The sequence below is a fragment of the Embiotoca jacksoni genome, unplaced genomic scaffold, assembly GCF_022577435.1.
Source record: "Embiotoca jacksoni isolate LCO1_2020_lvr unplaced genomic scaffold, fEmbJac1.0.p SCAF_26, whole genome shotgun sequence".
Lineage (NCBI taxonomy): Eukaryota > Metazoa > Chordata > Actinopteri > Embiotocidae > Embiotoca > Embiotoca jacksoni.
Genome location: NW_027185377.1, coordinates 3,247,781 through 3,265,859, shown reverse-complemented (window position 1 = coordinate 3,265,859; position 18,079 = coordinate 3,247,781). Strand labels below are relative to the sequence as shown.

General features: G+C 41.5%; 1 protein-coding gene across 1 annotated transcript in view; it reads left to right on the top strand.

Moving 5' to 3' along the window:
• LOC138204714 (ankyrin-3-like) overlaps positions 1-18,079 on the top strand; it is a 96,513-nt gene that overhangs the window by 9,969 nt on the left and 68,465 nt on the right. Inside the window, exons 2-4 of the mRNA XM_069160148.1 lie at positions 15,215-15,316; positions 15,812-15,910; positions 17,936-18,034. Coding sequence (XP_069016249.1) covers positions 15,215-15,316; positions 15,812-15,910; positions 17,936-18,034 — 300 coding nt within the window. The remainder of the gene's footprint in view (positions 1-15,214; positions 15,317-15,811; positions 15,911-17,935; positions 18,035-18,079) is intronic.

Sequence of the window (18,079 nt, the reverse complement as noted above, 5' to 3'; positions counted from 1 at the left end):
CCATGATAGACTTCAGCCCCTTATGTCCCCGCATAGGATAGGAGAGTTTGGAAACTACAAAGGAGATAAAAAATCAATAGGTATTTATTCATAAAGAAAATATTAGGCAAAGCAAAGAAACTGAATGTTTTTATGTGTCAGGGTTACAGTAATATTAGGTGGTGGAGTAAATCTATGACTGGGGAATCACCGGTCATCTGAAAAGGGAGGAAAAACATGGACGATGTGATGTTTGGAAGCTGTGAATGCTCTCGGTGGGTGAGGTGTTGATCCATGGCACGGGTCGAGCAGGGAGTCACGACACAGACAGGATGTGTGTAAGTGTGTGTAAGTGTGTGTGTGTGTGTGTGTGTGTGTGTGTGTGTGTGTGTGAGAGAGAGAGAGTCCTCTGTCCTGCCCTCCGCTGTGTTCTGTGGGTGAAGCGGACATTTTGAAGGTGAGCGGTGGGAGACCTGCCCGGATCAGACAGACAGACGGACAGACAAGAAGCAGAGGGACTGACAGAGGCTTGTACAAGCATATCTCACTCATTCATGTGGCAGAAAAGAGTGAGACAGACGACATCAAACGATGCCCGGTGATGGAGAGCATCCGGCTTTTGTGCGGAGACTTTGCTGACAATGAAAACTCCTACTCCTACCTACCACATTCATTCAGGCAAAATCAAGGCTTTAGATATCCTCAAAAATTACTATGAAGTCCTTAAATGCATCTTTTAAAGGTCCTAAAACTCTTACGGATACAGAAAATGTTATTTATGTTTGCTTTTCTAGTGTTTTAAGGTAAGATACATGGTTCTACGGCCGCAGATTTATCAAGAAAACTGAGTCTGATTAAAATGATTGGCTTCATCGTAAAGAAAAATGGTATTTCATGTGGATGACGTGAAGAATATTTTCAGGCTTTTTGCCATTAAAAAATAAATAAATAAATATGGTCTCAAAAGAAGGTGGTAAATTTAACATCCTTAAACCTACCGACACCCTGGGACTATTCATTTGGAAAATCACTGTTGACTGCTGGTCTAATATCTTATGCTTATGTCAAAACTGCAGTTTTAGCCAGAACATGAAGTATTACGCCAGTATTATTAAAACGGGCTCACTACAGTTTGTAACAAATCAGACTTATCGAATTGCCGTAAGCCGGTCGTAAATTTTGGGCTTGCTGTAAATCGGATCCGTGGTAGTTCAGGCAATCAATCAGAGTCATATGAAAATTTGGTCTTCAGCTCATCAGTGAGATGTGAGATAAAAAAATAAAAAAAACACCTGGTGAAAAGACCATTAGGGGCTTTTTCTTAAAAGTGTGTATTTGGTCTGTTTTAGATTGCCGGTTTGACAACACAGTGAACTCGAGGAGTTCCTTTTTTAGCTCTTTAATGGACATTTTCACTGTTTTTGCCTCATGCATGATATAATAGAAGGGTAACAACTGTTATAACAGCATCCCCCACTCATCTGTGTCCCCTCTTGAGCAATCGAGAAGCATAAAGCCACATATCAGAAAATTCTGTGGGCGTTTCATAACAGCAGTAAGCTTTTCAAAATCCCCCTCACTAAGCTTATTTCTCATAGTGTTTCAGTCTGTTTCTTGTCAGTGACCGCTCAATGAGACAATAACAAGTGAGAGTGAGTCTCGAAAGGCTGAGGTGGCAAGTTACCGCCTCTTCTTATTCTAAAGAAAACTGACTGTAGCTTTGCCAATAGCAACAGCAGTGGCACAGGAGGTGATATGAGGTCAGCGCCCACGTCCATCCATTGAAGAGCGAATTACTTCTCTGCGATACGTCATGGGAGTTAAATAAAGATGCAGAAAAAGCCAGAAGTATTACACAACATGTCTTTACAGTGAAGGTGGATGGATTTTTCGTTGCTTTCAAATCACATTTGAAAAACTTGGCAGCAATGTTGTCTCAGTCTGGATCGGGTGACCTGGACCCCCGACACCAGTTGAAAATATGCCGAATTAGCTCTGGGCACTTCCTGTTTGCAGCGTACTCATCGATGTACAGGCAACTATTAGTGAATTACTTTGACACTGAAAAATGTTATGTTTCTCAGGCAAGTTAGGACGTGTCTTTTTTTTCCATAATATCTAAGCAGATTTATTGACATTAGTTTTGCAAAGGGATAATTATTCTCTGAAAGTGAAAGTCACATTAAATCTAAAAACGTATGCATCATGTCTGTGTGTAATCTACTTTTAATGTGTCTCCTCCGTGTGCTCCCGTTTTTATACGATGAATTGTACATGAATGGCAGTCTTGGGCTATTAAACAGTTTGAAACCACTGACTTCCAGCAATTTATAAATGAGAAAAGGGCTGTTAAGTAGAGAACAAAAGGCTTTTCCACTAGATTCTGCAGTTCGGTCTTTAATTCGACGTTTGTTTCGTTAGTCTTTCTGAAAAAGTAAGGCTGTTCATGGGCTTTACTTTCCAATATTATAGGACACATTGATATAAAGTTGACGTTAAAACTGAGGATTTTAACAAAGTTTAACCACACTAACTTTTTTAGCCTACAAAACATACACTACAGCTCCTACAAAGTTCCTCATTGTCCTGCAGTTATTACAGACACGTCTGAACTAACTGTGACCTTGACTCGCTCTTGAACTTGCTCTTGTGCTGAGATGTGAAATGGCGTTCATTAAAGCCTCCTCAAAATATAAGTAATAAATAAGCAAATAAAGATAAATATGGAATGATTAACATGACGTAGTGTTGAGAAAAAGGTTTTTCCGAGGCTTGGTTTGTAGTTGTTAGTGTAGTTAGAAGTGTCAAAGTGAAGTTTTTTTTTCTTTTTGTACAGAATTCATACGTTCTGGTTTTACTTTAGCTCTTTATATATTAAAATGGCATCAATGTGTCTGCGGCTGGTCGGGTCAATGAGGCCTGGGAGTCCGCAGAGAGAGGAAGCAGCAATGCTGATGTTGAACATGCTTCTAAAGTGCTCTATTGATTTACTGAGCAATTCCTTAATTAGCTCCGGATTCTAGCTGTAAAGCAGTTTGTCATTGCTCATGTGGCTGTTTAATATTCAAATAAAACAGCAATTTTATAATGAAAATAACACGAACAAAGAATACTAGATGATAGTAATAATACTTTAGCATTGTCAGTGTGAATATCTTGGCATGCTATGTTAGCATTTAGCTCAAAGCACTGCTGTGCCCAGGTGCCTAGCGCGGCCGTGTCCTTCTCAAATATCAATATCGCCTCACAAATCTGATATATCGATCAAGCCCTCTGCATAATGAGGGTATTACATGTGTATGCATGTAAGGACGGTCTGGTTGTTCATATGCAGCACACGCTTGCAGTTAATCCCTGTTGGTGCGCTGTGCATCCTGCATGCTTTTGGTCTCGGGCAGATGTTAATTTATTTATTCATGACTTGTGCCGTGTGTGTCTGTCAGAGAAGATTAGCCACGAGCAGCCGATGCTTTCCTTCTCCGTGGACGTCACTGTGTTTTGTCTTTTTGCCGTCGTACAGTTGACCTGAGCTTTTTAGGTTTTGAACCCACGCAGTGCAGTCCGTGTGCCCGTTGGAAAGACTTGGAGCCAACAGGATCGATGTCCGTCTATAAGTGTTTCTGTCTGATCTCCTGTTTCCCCGGTGGGCCGGCCAGCAGGATCTGCCTGCTTCTCAGTCACCATACGTGCACATACAGACGTGCACACCGCCTTTACACCAGCAGCAGAGAACAACGTCATCTGCTGTCACCCGGTGAGAAGAGAGCGGATCTGATCTGCCAGCCAATTGTAAGGAGGCCTAATGAGGGACAAGTGTCTAATGACTGGCGTTTCAACATCTGCAAAAGACACTAAAAATATGGCCAATCTGTGATTTTCAGCACATAAACAAAAAGGTCTCGGATCCTCAGAGTCTCTCACATGCAGCTGCATCGGAATGACAGAGAAGGAGGGAGCGCGAGAGTTTGAGGGCTGCGCTGTGTTTTTATCCTCCTCCATCTGTAGCTGAAGTGCTGGGAGAATACTGAGACTGCAGTAGACCAGCAGCCAATCAGATTGCAGCACTCACCAGCCAGTCAGAGGCAGGACGACACATGCACACACACATGCACACACACACATGCGCGCACACACACACACACACAGAGGTTGTCTTGATGTGCTCATTCTGAGCTGATTTCATAATATATATCCATAACAAATGATTTGGGTCTTTTTGTATAAGGGATGCACTTGTTCTTATGTAACGTATTCTTCATGCAGTATTGATAACATTATTGATTCTATATTAGATGAGTTTGGCGTGCATTAGTTACATTTCCTTATAACAAACAGAGACGGGCGGTTCTTATTGTTTACATTTTAAGGACATTTTATTTACACTGCCAACACAAATTGTCCGTCCTGCAGTAGTTGGTGTAGTACCACTGAGAGTCCACTAGGGACTGATATAGGACTTGAAAATTAATGACCAGGCGTCTGTCTGTCTGTCTGTCTGTCTGTGTATGTCCAACATGTGGGAGTCAGCCAGGTGTGATTGTGGATACTCTAACGGTGCGATAAAGTACTCAACAGTTACCAACCTTACAGATTGATTTGTCCGTCTCACAAACACCAAGACCTTTTCATTATTTCACAATAGAGCCGTAATAATTCGTTGATTAACAGGAAATCAATTAAAACTTTAAAAAGATGTCATACTCAACGGATTGCTTCAATCATATTTCAATAAAAATGTCAAACATTATTTGATTTCAGCTCCTCAAGTTTTGTTTTTCTTGGTCATAAAGAGCCATAAAGATTTTAGGTAAATAAGATAAAAACATTAGCAATTTGAATTCTCTTAATGTCATCTTTTCACCATTATTTTATTATGTAGATTAAACTATGAATTGATTAATCAAGAAAATAATGAGCAGATTAATTGGTAATGAAAATAATTGTTACATCAATGGTGATTTCTAAAGCGGTGAATTAACATGTGGGGAAATAAAGTAAGTGCACTTATAAAAAAAAAAAAGTTTAACAGCAGCCAAATCAATGTAAATAAAATGTATTTTAATAAGCAGCCCTTTGATCAAAGAATGAATAAACAACAATAAGAATCTGAGCAGTCAATACAAGTTTTTTCTTGTTTTTGTTTCTCTGCGCCAAGAACATATTTCATTTGGTGACAAAAACATATTGCGGTATAATACTCTACTCTTCTGATAGAAATAGCTTCATAAATTCATTAGAAATCTTCTGGTTTGTATCAACGTTGTCTCTAATGTCTGGTTGACTCTCACTGGTGTGTAACATCTGCATTCTGGAGCTCCAGATGTGTCACCGGTACCACTCGCATCACATTCACACTGCAGAGTTTAATCCAATTGTCAGTGGTTATAGTTTCAACACCAGAGGGTTCCATCCTTCCCACATGAAATCAACCCGTGAAATTTAGGAGACTCAGTTGCTATGGCAACCCCTCTGCCTCCCCTTTCTCTCTCTCGTCCCTGCCTATACAGATGTCATAAAACACCAAAGGCGGATCATTAACCTCTACATGTGGGGGAGCAGTGTGTGTGTGTGTGTGTGTGTGTGTGTGTGTGTGTGTGTGTGTGTGTGTGTGTGTGTGTGTGTGTATGGAGAGCATCTTCCCGCCTCGTTCCTACCTGAAGGGACAAAACAGACAAATTCCTCTGCCTCTCTCTCAATCGATAAAAGAAGAACATGATAAACTGCAACACATCTGATAATCAATAGATCCTTTCCGTCCACTATAAATGTTTTGATGGCTGAGTTGTCATGATATTCTGCTTTTCTTCATGTCACATCTTTGTAATGTCCAAAACTTTGAGGTTTGTTGGGCTGAGAGACCTTTCAGACATGTTTGTTGTTGTTTTAGTACATTTCATAGACTAAATTATTAATGTATTCATAAAAAAAAAAAAAAATTAAAAAAAAAACAGTCAATAGGTTTTAAGGCTACCTTTCTTTTATGTTGTATTTGGAAAGAAATGACATGTCAGACATCATTCGTTTAATACCGGATGTATTTATTTTAACAATCCAGCATGCGACATTTCACATAAGAATGATGTGATCCTTTAAATCGTCTTTATTTGGACACGGGGATCTGATGATGATTTGCAGGCTTCGCAGACCTGAAATTGTCGAAGAGGTTTTAGCTGCAGAGGAGTGAGGGAACGCTTCAGGAGCATTAGCATGGAGTGCTTTATATGTGAAGCACTCAACCTGACATTTCCTGTCCTCTGCAAAGTCAGTATCCAGCTCTGGATCAAAGCAGAACACGTATGCATGTTGAGAAGACTGAAGACTTAGACCTTCAATTTTCTTGTTTCTTGCTTTGGGAAAACTCTTTACCCTCCTTTCATGAACATCCTCCGACTGTATGTGATTTTTTTTTTTTAGACATTATCTGTTGAAATCTGCTCGTTCTGTTTTCTTTCCTTGTCTGTTCGTGTGTGTGTGTGTGTGTGTGTGTGTGTGTGTGTGTGTGTGTGTTTGCGTGTGTGTGTGTGTTTGCGTGTGGTAGAACCCAGTATCACCGCATTACGAGAGATGGCCACACGTTTTGTAAGCCTGAAACTTGCACGCACGCAAATGCCAACGTGACGAAGGATCATCTGACCAAACGTGCCGCAACAAACTTTCCGTGAGATCAACTTGAAATGTTGATGTTTACATTTTGTTCCATCGCCCTCAGGAGAGCAAAAAAGTCGAGTCAGCTGGCTGAGGCTTTCGAAGCGTAATCCTAACCAATCCTGAACAGCTGCATTTATTGAATTGTTGTATTTACAAAGGTTTTCGTGCTAAATTTGGATGTTTGAGGCGTAAACACTTCAGAGTGGAGTAGAGGGCGGTGAGGTTCTGGTCCTGACCGTCCACTTTTCTGCAGAATATTGTTAATGCCGTCCTTGCTCATGTCACAGTGAACCTGCACTGGGGAGGCGGGGCCTGCAAAGTAGACGGCGTAGACTAACGGGACTCTCAGCTGCAGCAAAGACAAAAACAAAGAGTTTCTGTCAAAAATGTTTATTCAACATCCTTCATTATTCTTATTACATACCTGTTTTCATAACAACAGGAAAGTCTGCGCTAGTTTACTTTGCATTTACTCAGGTGATTGAAGACGATTGCATGGTTATTATACTGCAGGATGAAACCTTTCTAAAGGCAGCCGTGAGTGTTTCCCTACGTGTCATGTCATACTGACTGGTTTGACTTCAAATGATTGGGTGGTGATTCGGTGTCGAGTTCAAGGCGACTTAAACAGGAATGACCCTGTAATCTGTTAGTCGTGAGTCAAGCTCCGGCGTCGCTGGATTTGATCGTCCAGCGTTCATGCTGAGCCGTCAGTTGGCGATGGATTGATCTTTTCCTATCTTTAGATTAATGAGCGGTCAGGTCCTGCAGTCGACTCAGATCGCCGAACTGATAGATTTACTTCACCACTTTGTCCCTCTCTCATTTCAAGGAAAGAAAATGGCAGGGATGCCACTCCATGAACTCTCACTCATTATAAGATGTTTCGGAGAAGATATAAACGGGTCATTTTGCAGATTTTACACGTTCAGATCTGTCGGAGGTCTTGAGGAGAAGCGCAACGCAATTCCTAAATCCTTCTTCTGCTGAAGAGGGAGCTTTGCAAAGTCTGAGAAATTTGAACAGGCCATGTTTCTGGAGTAAACTTACTAATATAATACGAATAAAAAGCCCAAATGAAGGACGTTTAAAAACAATCTAAAGTACTAGCCAGTGACGTGTCATTATACTTATTTTAAGGACCGTTTTTGAGTTCCCTGTCTGGGTAAATAGTGTTTTTTTCACAGAGCTGAACTCCCACTGGTTAGACCAACAAGTAAACCAGTGCCCTCTGTCTCTTTAACACCTGAGGAAACTTCCAAATCCCGCTAATCTCTCTGCTGGGCTCCGGCCCTCCGAGCCTCGTCTGCTTGTGTCTGGTTGATTAACCTTGACCTGCTGCGCCGGTTAGTTGTATCTGCTACGAAGAAAGTAAACGGGCTCGAGCGTGTCGGTGGATTTTACTGACACCAGACAGGACACGAGTTACAGGAGTGTGTCCGCAGACACCTTTTCGTGTGAGTAGATAAGGAGATCGTTGACTGCCAGGCTTCCTCGCTGGGGTTTATTTCGGGTGCAGTGGCTTCGGTGTTCACCATGCAAGCACCTGCCCGACTCAGTGGAAGCAGGAGATGGTGGATTCAGACATGGTGAGTCAGACGGGGGTTCCTGAAGCACATGCCACACCGAGAGACACGCCATTGGATTACTGGAGGGAACGTTTCAGTCGTCCTCTTCAGTAAATGTATAAATTAAAAAATGTATTGATATTGTTTTTAAGTGAAAGTTGAAGTCAGACCTTGAAGTAGCAAAAGGAATAGATGATGACTCGTGTGTGTATAGAGTATTTTACTGCTGCAGCTGTTGAGGTGAGGGCTCGTTTTAATAGTTTTAACAACTTTATATTCTGTTAGGTCATCCAATGATTCCCAACCCAGGGTTCGGATCCTTCCGGAGGGTCACAAGATAAGTTTGTTGGGTCACGAGACGATTAACGGGAGATGAAGTCTGTGTCCATTTTTTTGGGACTTTTCTCTCCTGTTTAGTTTTTTATGGGTCTGTTTACAACATTCTGACTTCCTTAGCAACCTGTTGTCATGCCAGCGTGGGTAATACACCCATCGTTCTCCAACAGGAGTGTGTGTCATTGTCACAGTTTGCCTCGCCTCGGCCTCCCTCGTCTGACCGTGGTCACGTGTGAACCTTTTATGCCAAGCCGAGGCAAAAACGTGACACTGAAGAGTATGTTACATGTTTTGGCGTGACACCACTGGGCTCGGACATGTTTGGGGGACCTCAGCTACCTGCAAGCCGACAAAGGCTGGGAACCACTTGTCATCTTTTTTTTTTTTTTTTTTTTTTTTAATTTCTTTTTTGTTAATATTTCCCTCTCAAATATAATTAAGTTGAAAGGATAAAGCAGACGGGATCTTTCATTTGTGCGCACACTCTGAGCAGAGCTTTGTCCTCTGATCCCATGTTGCTCCGGCGAGAGTTGGTTTGAGATTAACATTAACACAGGAACTCTTCTGCCCCCCCCACCCTACCCCACCACACCTCCCTGCCTCCCCATCATCCCCCCCCCCACCACCACCCCTCCGCCTCCATGCTCTGGACTTTCTCACTGCATGCCAGGTATTTTTAGCAGTGACATAATGCCCCTATCTCTCTCTCTCTCTCTCTCTCTCTTTTTCACTCACAATCTTTCACTCTCTGTCTCTCCCTCCCTCTCACTCAGACAGTCCCTCCCTCTCTCTCCCTCTCCTCTCTTGCCCCCATCCCTCTCTCCCTATAGCTGCCAGGCTAAGGGCTTCAGCTAGCTGCTGCTGCTGCTGCTGCTGCTGTTAGGGTAATTGAGTGCTCAGGTTTCACACTTTCAGCTGCAGGCTGAGAAACATGGCAGTGGAGGAGGCGGCAGAATATTTGGCAGAAGTAAGTCTTTAACTGTACTTTGCTGTGAAGTCATTGACTGTAAACAGAGACTCAGCCTCCTCTCTCTCCTCTCTCCTGCAACATTGCTGTAATGCTAACAAAAGATTGTGATAATTTACAGCCGGTGAGGGTTCAGTGATGTTGTGACGGTTACCAGGTCCCGAGATGGGACGTTGTGGGATGATGGTGTTGTCTGGGGGTGGTCGTTGATGGGACGGGTCGCAGGGACGACTCTGCTGCACCAACTCTGCTGCAGTGTGCGTGTGTGTGTGTGTTTGGATGTGTGTGTGTGTGTGTGTGTGTATAGTCCTGCTTGTCAGTTTGCAATCCCAACTGTTCTCACTGTGATGGAAGATTTCTGAATTCCTGTTGATTATATGTGAATGAGTCTGTACATGCAATGCTCTGTGGACACAGTTTCATGTTGCAGACTGTTGTGAATGGAGGCACCTGACCTTGGGACAGTGGCGCATGCTCTGTATGTTTGTGGAAAAGGGAATAAAAGAGCAAAAAAGGGAGCGCAAAAAAAATTAAAAACTAGAAGAAGAGGAGGAAAATTGGTGGTGGAAATAGATGTTTTAACTCGTTAATCCACTTTGTGAGGCAGGTATGGCCCTTGTATTAAGAAAAAAAATCATCCCTAACCTGGTGATATGTGATGCACACTATGCAGTACATCCTTTAATACCTCATACCAGAGACCCCTAGCAGGGGGTTAATGGTATTTAAGGAGAAATAACTCCGATATGAGCTGGTAGTTTGCAATAATTGTCAAATGTGCAAAGAAAACCAATTTAAAGGACATAAATGTGATGGACTTTTGTCTCCAAAGAATACTGTTTGGCTTTAAAACTGCATGTTAAATGTTGCTTGTACACAAAAGTTGGCTGGTGATCTGTATGACGGGCACTTTGAGGGACCTCTGCGTCGTGGCTGCTTGCAGAGGGCAGCTCCCATGTTGGAATGTGCGTAACTGTATGAGTGTGTTCTGGAAAAAGAGCGACTGTAGCATTCTTGGCATATCTATAAATAAAGTTACACTGCAACGAACGGGAAGCCACCGCTGAACACGTCTCTTCTCTGATGTTATATTCAATTACAGCGTTAAATTTGGACCAGGCTTCATTTTTGGTCATTTTAGAAAACAAAAATCGGAGCCTTTAGAGTATTTGTATTCATGTTGTCACCAACGAAGTCTACAGCGTCCACCAAACTTCATGCAAATTTCACCATGTTTTTGAAGCATTTTTTTTTAACAGATCACGGGGAAGAAAATATCATCTGGTCTGCAACGTTAAAAATGTCAAACTTGACTCGAAACAAAACAAAACAAAACAAAATGTCCCCGTCATTATAAGATGGATGTTGTGTTTCCCTGCCCACATTTTTTTTAGATTGTAAACCTGTTGTCTGCCAAATTCGGACTGTAACTCATGATTGTTTTCATTATTAACCAGCCTGCAGATTATTTCCTTCACTTAACACTTTATCGTTCAGCCCATAACATGCCATTAAACTCTTAAAAGCCCAATTTGATATCTTCAAATTGCTTCCCAACAGCCGGAAACATTCAGTCTACTTTAGTGATTGATGGAAACAAATAAGAAATAATCCTTCCAGCTGCAGCGTGGACACAGAAATACTGCGATAAACAACGTAGTGGCGACTGCATTCTTGGCTCCCACCGACCGATGTGGCACGGGACATCGAGCTGGAGCAACCCGAGAAGCCTGATAAGGGATTGAGGGAAAGTCCGTGGCAGGAAGACATTTTGAATAGGAAGACATTTTTATCGATTCTAAATCTGTAGCTGAATGGCCTCCGTAGGTTTTTATCACAGACATTCCTGTGTGCACACATACATGCTCTGTACAATAACAGCTCCCCTATGGTCATGATCCAAACCCTCTCGCTTCATCTCTTCTTACATCGTGGTTTTTTTTTTTTTTTCAACTAATATTGTAATATTGAATACGACATAAGAGTTTTGTTTTGAACAAAGGTACCGAACGAGAGTTTAATCACTCAGACTTGTAAATAAAGTCATAATGGTTGTAAAGTGGTTACCAACCAGAAATACTGTGGATCCTTGACCTTCTTTATGCCTGAATGTAAAAAAATTAAGTATGAATTTTTAAGTTTTCATTGATTTTTGTAGCCTTCATTTTTCTTCTTTCAAATATGAGACACTGCTTAAAAAAAATAATGGTTCTTTAATGTCTCTTCAAAAGGCTCTCTGGTTCCACAAGGAACCAAGACCAATCGAAGAACCTCTTCATTTAGGGGATGGCTCTTTGTGAACTTTATGTGGTATTTGATTTTTATTGGAGTTATTTGGTCATTGAAATTATGGCAGTGACTTCATTAGTGATTTATCAGCATATTACTGTCCTAATTAATAAATTAAATATATTCTATGTTTGTTCGTAGCTTTAGTTTAGCTGTGCATTTGTACTGTAAATGAAAAAAGAACATTTTAAAAGGAAGTTATATAAAGACTTGTTTTCATCATAATGTGTATCTATCGGTGTTGAGTTTACAAAACTGTGAAATGCTCTGCTGGACTCAGTGCTCTTTGGCTCTCTTTGGCTCTTTGGCTCTCTTTGGCTCTCTTTGGCTCTTTGGCTCTCTTTGGCTCTTTGGCTCTTTGGCTCTTTGGCTCTCTTTGGCTCTTTGGCTCTTTGGCTCTTTGGCCAGAGTAGTTTTTGAGAGGCTGATGCTTTGAGCTGGACTTCTGATAATGCTCTGAATTATGAGCAGCCAAGCCTGCTGCCACATTTAAGTTAAAAGGCTGGGCATCATGCCCTACAACCCTCAACAGGGTTAACAAAAAACCTCCGCAGCACACCGCATCGAGGTGTTCTGGTTTTATGAAACCAGAGGCAGCAGGAAGTCCGATGGGATGTTTTGTTTTGAAAAAGAAAGACTTTGTGTTTAGCATCTTGCTTACAAGGACAGGGACTGTTTATGCAGTCAGGTGAAGAATTCCCATGTGACTTGTATTTCGTTTTTATCTGCAGTAGATTTATGAAAATCATGTGACAGTGTGGTGGAATTTAAAGGTCAGATTTAGCAAACAGGACACTGAATGCCTTCTGCTGTTCTACAGTGTTTGACATCAGTTGTGACAGTTTAAAGTGTCGGTGAGGTGGCTTCTGTTTTGTTTTGTGATGCTGAAGTTGTTTTTTTTTACAGGTTATTTGTCTGTTATGCAGAGATAGTAATGGTAATGATCAGCTGTATTTATGATGTTTGTAAAACACTTACCAGTCAGTGAACCTCTGTGTGTGTTTGTCTGATGTCATAATCGCAGCCTGAAGTCCGGTACCCCCTCCCCCCCCCCCCCCACCGCCACCACCCCCACCCTCCTCTTGTGTCTGCCCCACAGAGTGGATGCTGACACCAGAAACACACAGGGTGTTTATGCGTGTGTGATGATGAACTGAGATAAGATCCATTCACTGAATGGGGGAAATGAGCTCAGCAATCAGCTTTAGCCAATAATCTGTCCACAATAACAAAGATAACGGTGCAGTGAGCAGGACGAGGACCGTCTGTAACACCAACACAGTTATTTACATCACTCAAACCTTGTATTACCCTCAGTCTCCTGCTTCATTTGGATATTGATTATGATAACGTTATAGCCATAGTTAGAGACGAACTGGTGAACACGGTGGAGCATTTAGCAGCTAAAGGGCCAGACGTTTGACTCGGGAGTCGGTGGAGACAAAAACAGAGCTAAAAGAGGGGGAATAGTGGCCTGACATTTACAAGGTGGCCAGAAACGTGACTCCTACTGTTAGTGAATAAATCAAAGTAAAACTTTGAAGCTGAGAGTGACAAAAAATACAGGAGGCATCTACCTCTGTCCGCCGTGGAAGTTATAACCCTGAACCTTTCTTGATTTGTGTTCCTGTAAAGTAAAGATTTTCCATTATGTTAGATGTTGCTCAAATGTGGTTGTTTGGTGAATTAAATTTTCATAGATTTTAATCTCGTAAAAGCATTTTCAAATTCAATTAAATAGCCTGCTACCACCATAAGGCCTTTTTTTGTGTGTGTCTATGCCTTGTAGAGAATATTGTAGGTTAATAGGCACGTGAGCAAAGAGTAATTGGAGAGTGCCGGTCCTGTGCACTGTGTGGGGGTTTCAGTCTGACTACATGGGTGTGGCAGGCTGGAGCACAGCACTGCAATCCTGAAATCAGAGACACACACTTGACTGTCTGCCGTCTGTCTTGCCCATATTTGTCAACCTGTCTCCTCCGGCTTCACCCTCCTCCTAAATGTAGTCTGTTATTCTGCTCGCCTCTCACAAACCCCCTGCTCTCACCGCCACCACCGCCACACCCTGAAATCCTCACACACAGATAAGCACACACGCAGCATATTTAGTTCCCTCTGTCAAATTGGGCAGCCCAGCTTGATAATAATGGTGCATGTTTTTGGAAGTTTTGACAGGTTAACTGCAAATTGCTCTGCTGCTGCGGCTGCTCTCCCGAGAAAGGCACTTAGTCATGGGGGGTTCATGGAGGGTGGTCTGTGTGTGTTTGTCTTAATTATAGTGGTATACTGCTCATAAACAGTAATTGTGGATGCTCCCAGTAGTTGTCCTCTTTACCTCAGGAGTTGGTCCTGTGTCTAGTCAGCATAAAGACAAGCTGTTTTTCATTTGTTAATGTGAAGAATGAGATCATCTTGTGCTTGTGCTTGTGTATTTTATTCTGACTTCCTCTGAGCATACTGGGGACACTCCCTCACCCCATTTCAATTCCATTTTATTGTCCAGTCAGCATAATCCAGACAAGAGAGGAAGTAATAACTGCAGCCTGACTGGGACAATATTTTTGGGGGCCAGAGATCAATATCAGCCTGTACTCTTTTTGCATATACTGTGCAGTGACCCTTCTAATGTGGTTATCAAACATTTCTGACACTTGTGACCAAGATATAAATAAATAAAACAATTTATAATTTACTCCAAGCATCTTTTTCATTTCCACATCAACATTTTCACATATCGGCCAACGTACATGCAGATACCGATATTTCTGTGAAAAATCAACATGCCACTCAGGCTCCTGAGGCAACCACTTTAATGTCAGACTCCTTCTTCTACTACTGTGTGCTCAAATCAGTGAGTTTCACAATCGATTGGTGAACAATTTAATTTTCAGTTTTTTTCTGCCCTGAATTTCACCTCGAAGGCTACATACTGTGCAGGCTGCCCATTGACGGAAGTATTATGGCTGTGCCCACAGGGAAGGCTTGCTGTAGTGAGAAAGTACTTCCACCTCCTCTCAGCATATTTATATAGCATTAGTAAAAAAAAAAAAAAAAAAAAAAGATTTAAAGTGTATTTTAGTTTAGTTATTTGTTTGTTTTCTTAAAAAAATACACCAACTTAAAGTTGAGATGCAATTATGATATTGTTTATCTTTTATGTTAAAACAACATTGGCTCAAAGCAAACCTTTATATCCCACACATGTAAATCTCTTGGCTTGTATTTGGGCAGCCATGTTATTCTTGGCTTGCTGTGTTGCAGTTTAACCCTGCAGGTGTGTTGAAAACAAGTATTTTCACTTTCTTTCATCCTCCATCCATTTTCTGTCTTTTTAATTACCTTTTTAATCGTTTATTTACGCATTCATTTCATTTTAAGGCTACGATGACAAACCGTCCTCTTCCTCTCTCTCTCTGTCTTCCTGCAGACGGATGTAAATGCCTGTTATCTGCGAGCAGCTCGGGCCGGGAACCTCGAGAAAGCTTTGGACTACCTGAAGAATGGAGTCGACATCAATATTTGCAATCAGGTCAGCTGGTTTATCATCAGCCTGTCACAATGAAGCTGTCTTAAAACCCTGGAGCAGAATCTTTTTCTCCACTGTCATCTTATCTTGTCTTATGAACATTAACTAAACCTGTATTATTTACCTGATTCATAAAAAAATTCCAAACAATCACACTTTAATTTGTAAACAAAACTGCAGTGCCAATCAGTTTTAATTTAGTAAAAACTTGGTGAGAGTGACACAAACTACAGAGATGAACAAACTTGATATTTTTTTATTTGTTTACAACAAATATTTTCCAAATGTGTTTGTGCAAAAATAAGTAAAAAAAGATAAATAAAATAATGCACAGACACAGTGAATATTTTGGTTTTTTTTTTTTCTTAATAGAGACTTTGAAATAAGTCAAAACAAATCTTTGTTACACAAAGAAAGGGCACAAAACACAACAACAACAACAACCCTTTTTCTTTATTTTAATTCCTCTATCCCTCCCTCACTTCTCTTTCTCTCCAGAATGGCCTGAATGCTCTCCATCTGGCCTCGAAGGAGGGCCATGTGGAAGTGGTGGCGCAGCTCATCAAGCAGGGCGCCAACGTGGATGCAGCCACTAAGGTGTGTGTGAGCGCCTCCGTTGATCTCACACACACACACACACACGCGTACACACGCACACACAGACACACAATCACTCACACAGGCACGCGCTGTATGCATGAATTCACACACACACAGTTTGCTGAGTTAGCACCTTCTCAAAGTCACATTGATTTAGCAGCAGCAGAGGAGATGAATGGCTGCGTGTTAGTCGGGAGGTTGAGCACTGATTTAGTGAAAGTCTGTCCCATCGTGTGCGTGATTCAAAATAAATAAAAGAAAAAAAGACAGGAGAGTGTTTCACGACGTAAACGTTTCTTGGCTGGGTTGATGTGTGTAAACTGAGGCAGTGAAATGCTCCTCTGAAACCAGCAGAGATGTAAATTGTAGAGTAAATTTAGCCAATCAAGAGGAAAAGTAATAATATTCTACAAAGCTGTGGATGCATCGCCCGCTAGTTCCTCCTCTGATTCACCCTAAATATCATGTTATGGGATAACATGGGAAAAAAAACAAACAGGTTTGTATGATAAAATGATGCATCAGAAGCTCACAGCATGTTTACCTGCACTGTGGTTGACCTCACTTTGAAACAGGTAGACACTTGACCATATCGCCCCGCTTTGCTGTCTGAACCTGCATATCAGATCGCTTCGGAAACTTCCCCCTACATCCGATAAGGATGTTTTATGTGTTGCACGTTATCTGTAGCTGCTGTGTGGAGGTTAGATTTATCTGTACAGCTCAATAAATAGATAGGAAATGTGTGGAGAGAGAGAGAGAGAGTGGGGGGGAGTGACATGGAGTAGAAGGACATTTAGGCCCATGCGTTCTATGTGCTTGAACCGCTCAGCCATCGGGGGTACCGCCCTTTTTATTTGTAACTCAACTATCGCAGCGCTTTTTATGTGCATAACCCGATGTAACACTAAATCAGTGAGACCAAAACTCCACCTGTTCCTCCGTCCAAGAGAGGAAACCGCTGCCAAATTCTGGTTTTGGTCTCATCCACTGGCAGCCGTTTGTTCATACATTCAGTTTATCAATATATATATATACATTTACCTACTTTAAGTCGACATAAATTGTTATTTAGTTAAGTGGGTTGCAGCTCCAGTTAGTAGAAGAAGTGAGGCGTGTGCGTGTGTGTGTGTGGCAGCAGGAATGACAACATGACAACAGCTGCTGCTCGCTGTCGCTGACATACGTACAACAGGTGCGTCCATCAGAGGCTCGGTATGTGTAACACACAATAAACAGGCTTCATCATGCTTCATATATGAAGCATTGTCTCTTTCTTTCTAAACATTGTCTCTGACTTCTCACCCTTTAATCGCTCCGCTGCACTTTCCAATAACTTCCATTCAGAAAGGTTAATATTGACTCAGATTCGCGTAACGGAGAACGAACATGACCAACAGGCACTTGTGCTGTTTGTTTTGTTTTATTGTCTTTGTATGAGGTGAACCGACTCGGATGTAGAAGTGATGCTGAAAACCTCAGTATCTATCAAATGTGTATGTTTTTTTATCAGCATGTTGAATTTATTGTCTTATTTAATGGAGAAATTCATGAAGAAAACATAAAAAAAAAAAAAGAGAGATTTGAAAGTGTGACTTTGTGCCCTCAAATCAAAATAAACACGACTGCAACCCAGCGAAGGACGATATGAACATGAACTACAAGAGGAAAGTCTAAACGAATTGATTTAGATTTTATGTATTTATTGTTTCTTTGTCTTTCTTCTTTCTGTTTGGGGGATATTCATGCTCATGCTGACTTTAATTAACCTTGTTTAGATCACATTTTGGCAAATTAGCACCAAACTAAACATGCAGAATTAGCTGTTAGCAGTTCATGCATTGAATCGCGGTTCTACCGTGGAGAGGAAAACTTCTCGTTTTGATATCCGCAATGATATCTACAGGAAATGTGTCACATTGCACGTCAAAATAGATTAATAGATTTAGAGAAAGATTCAAAGTTATCCTGCACCAGTCCCTGTTTCATATGTTTTTTTGTATTAATTGTTTTTGAAAACAGAAAGGAAACACTGCCCTCCACATCGCTGCCCTCGCCGGGCAGACAGACGTGGTGAAGGAGCTCGTCACCCACGGAGGCAACGTCAACGCACAGTCTCAGGTAAAACACACACACACACACACACACACACACACACACACACAC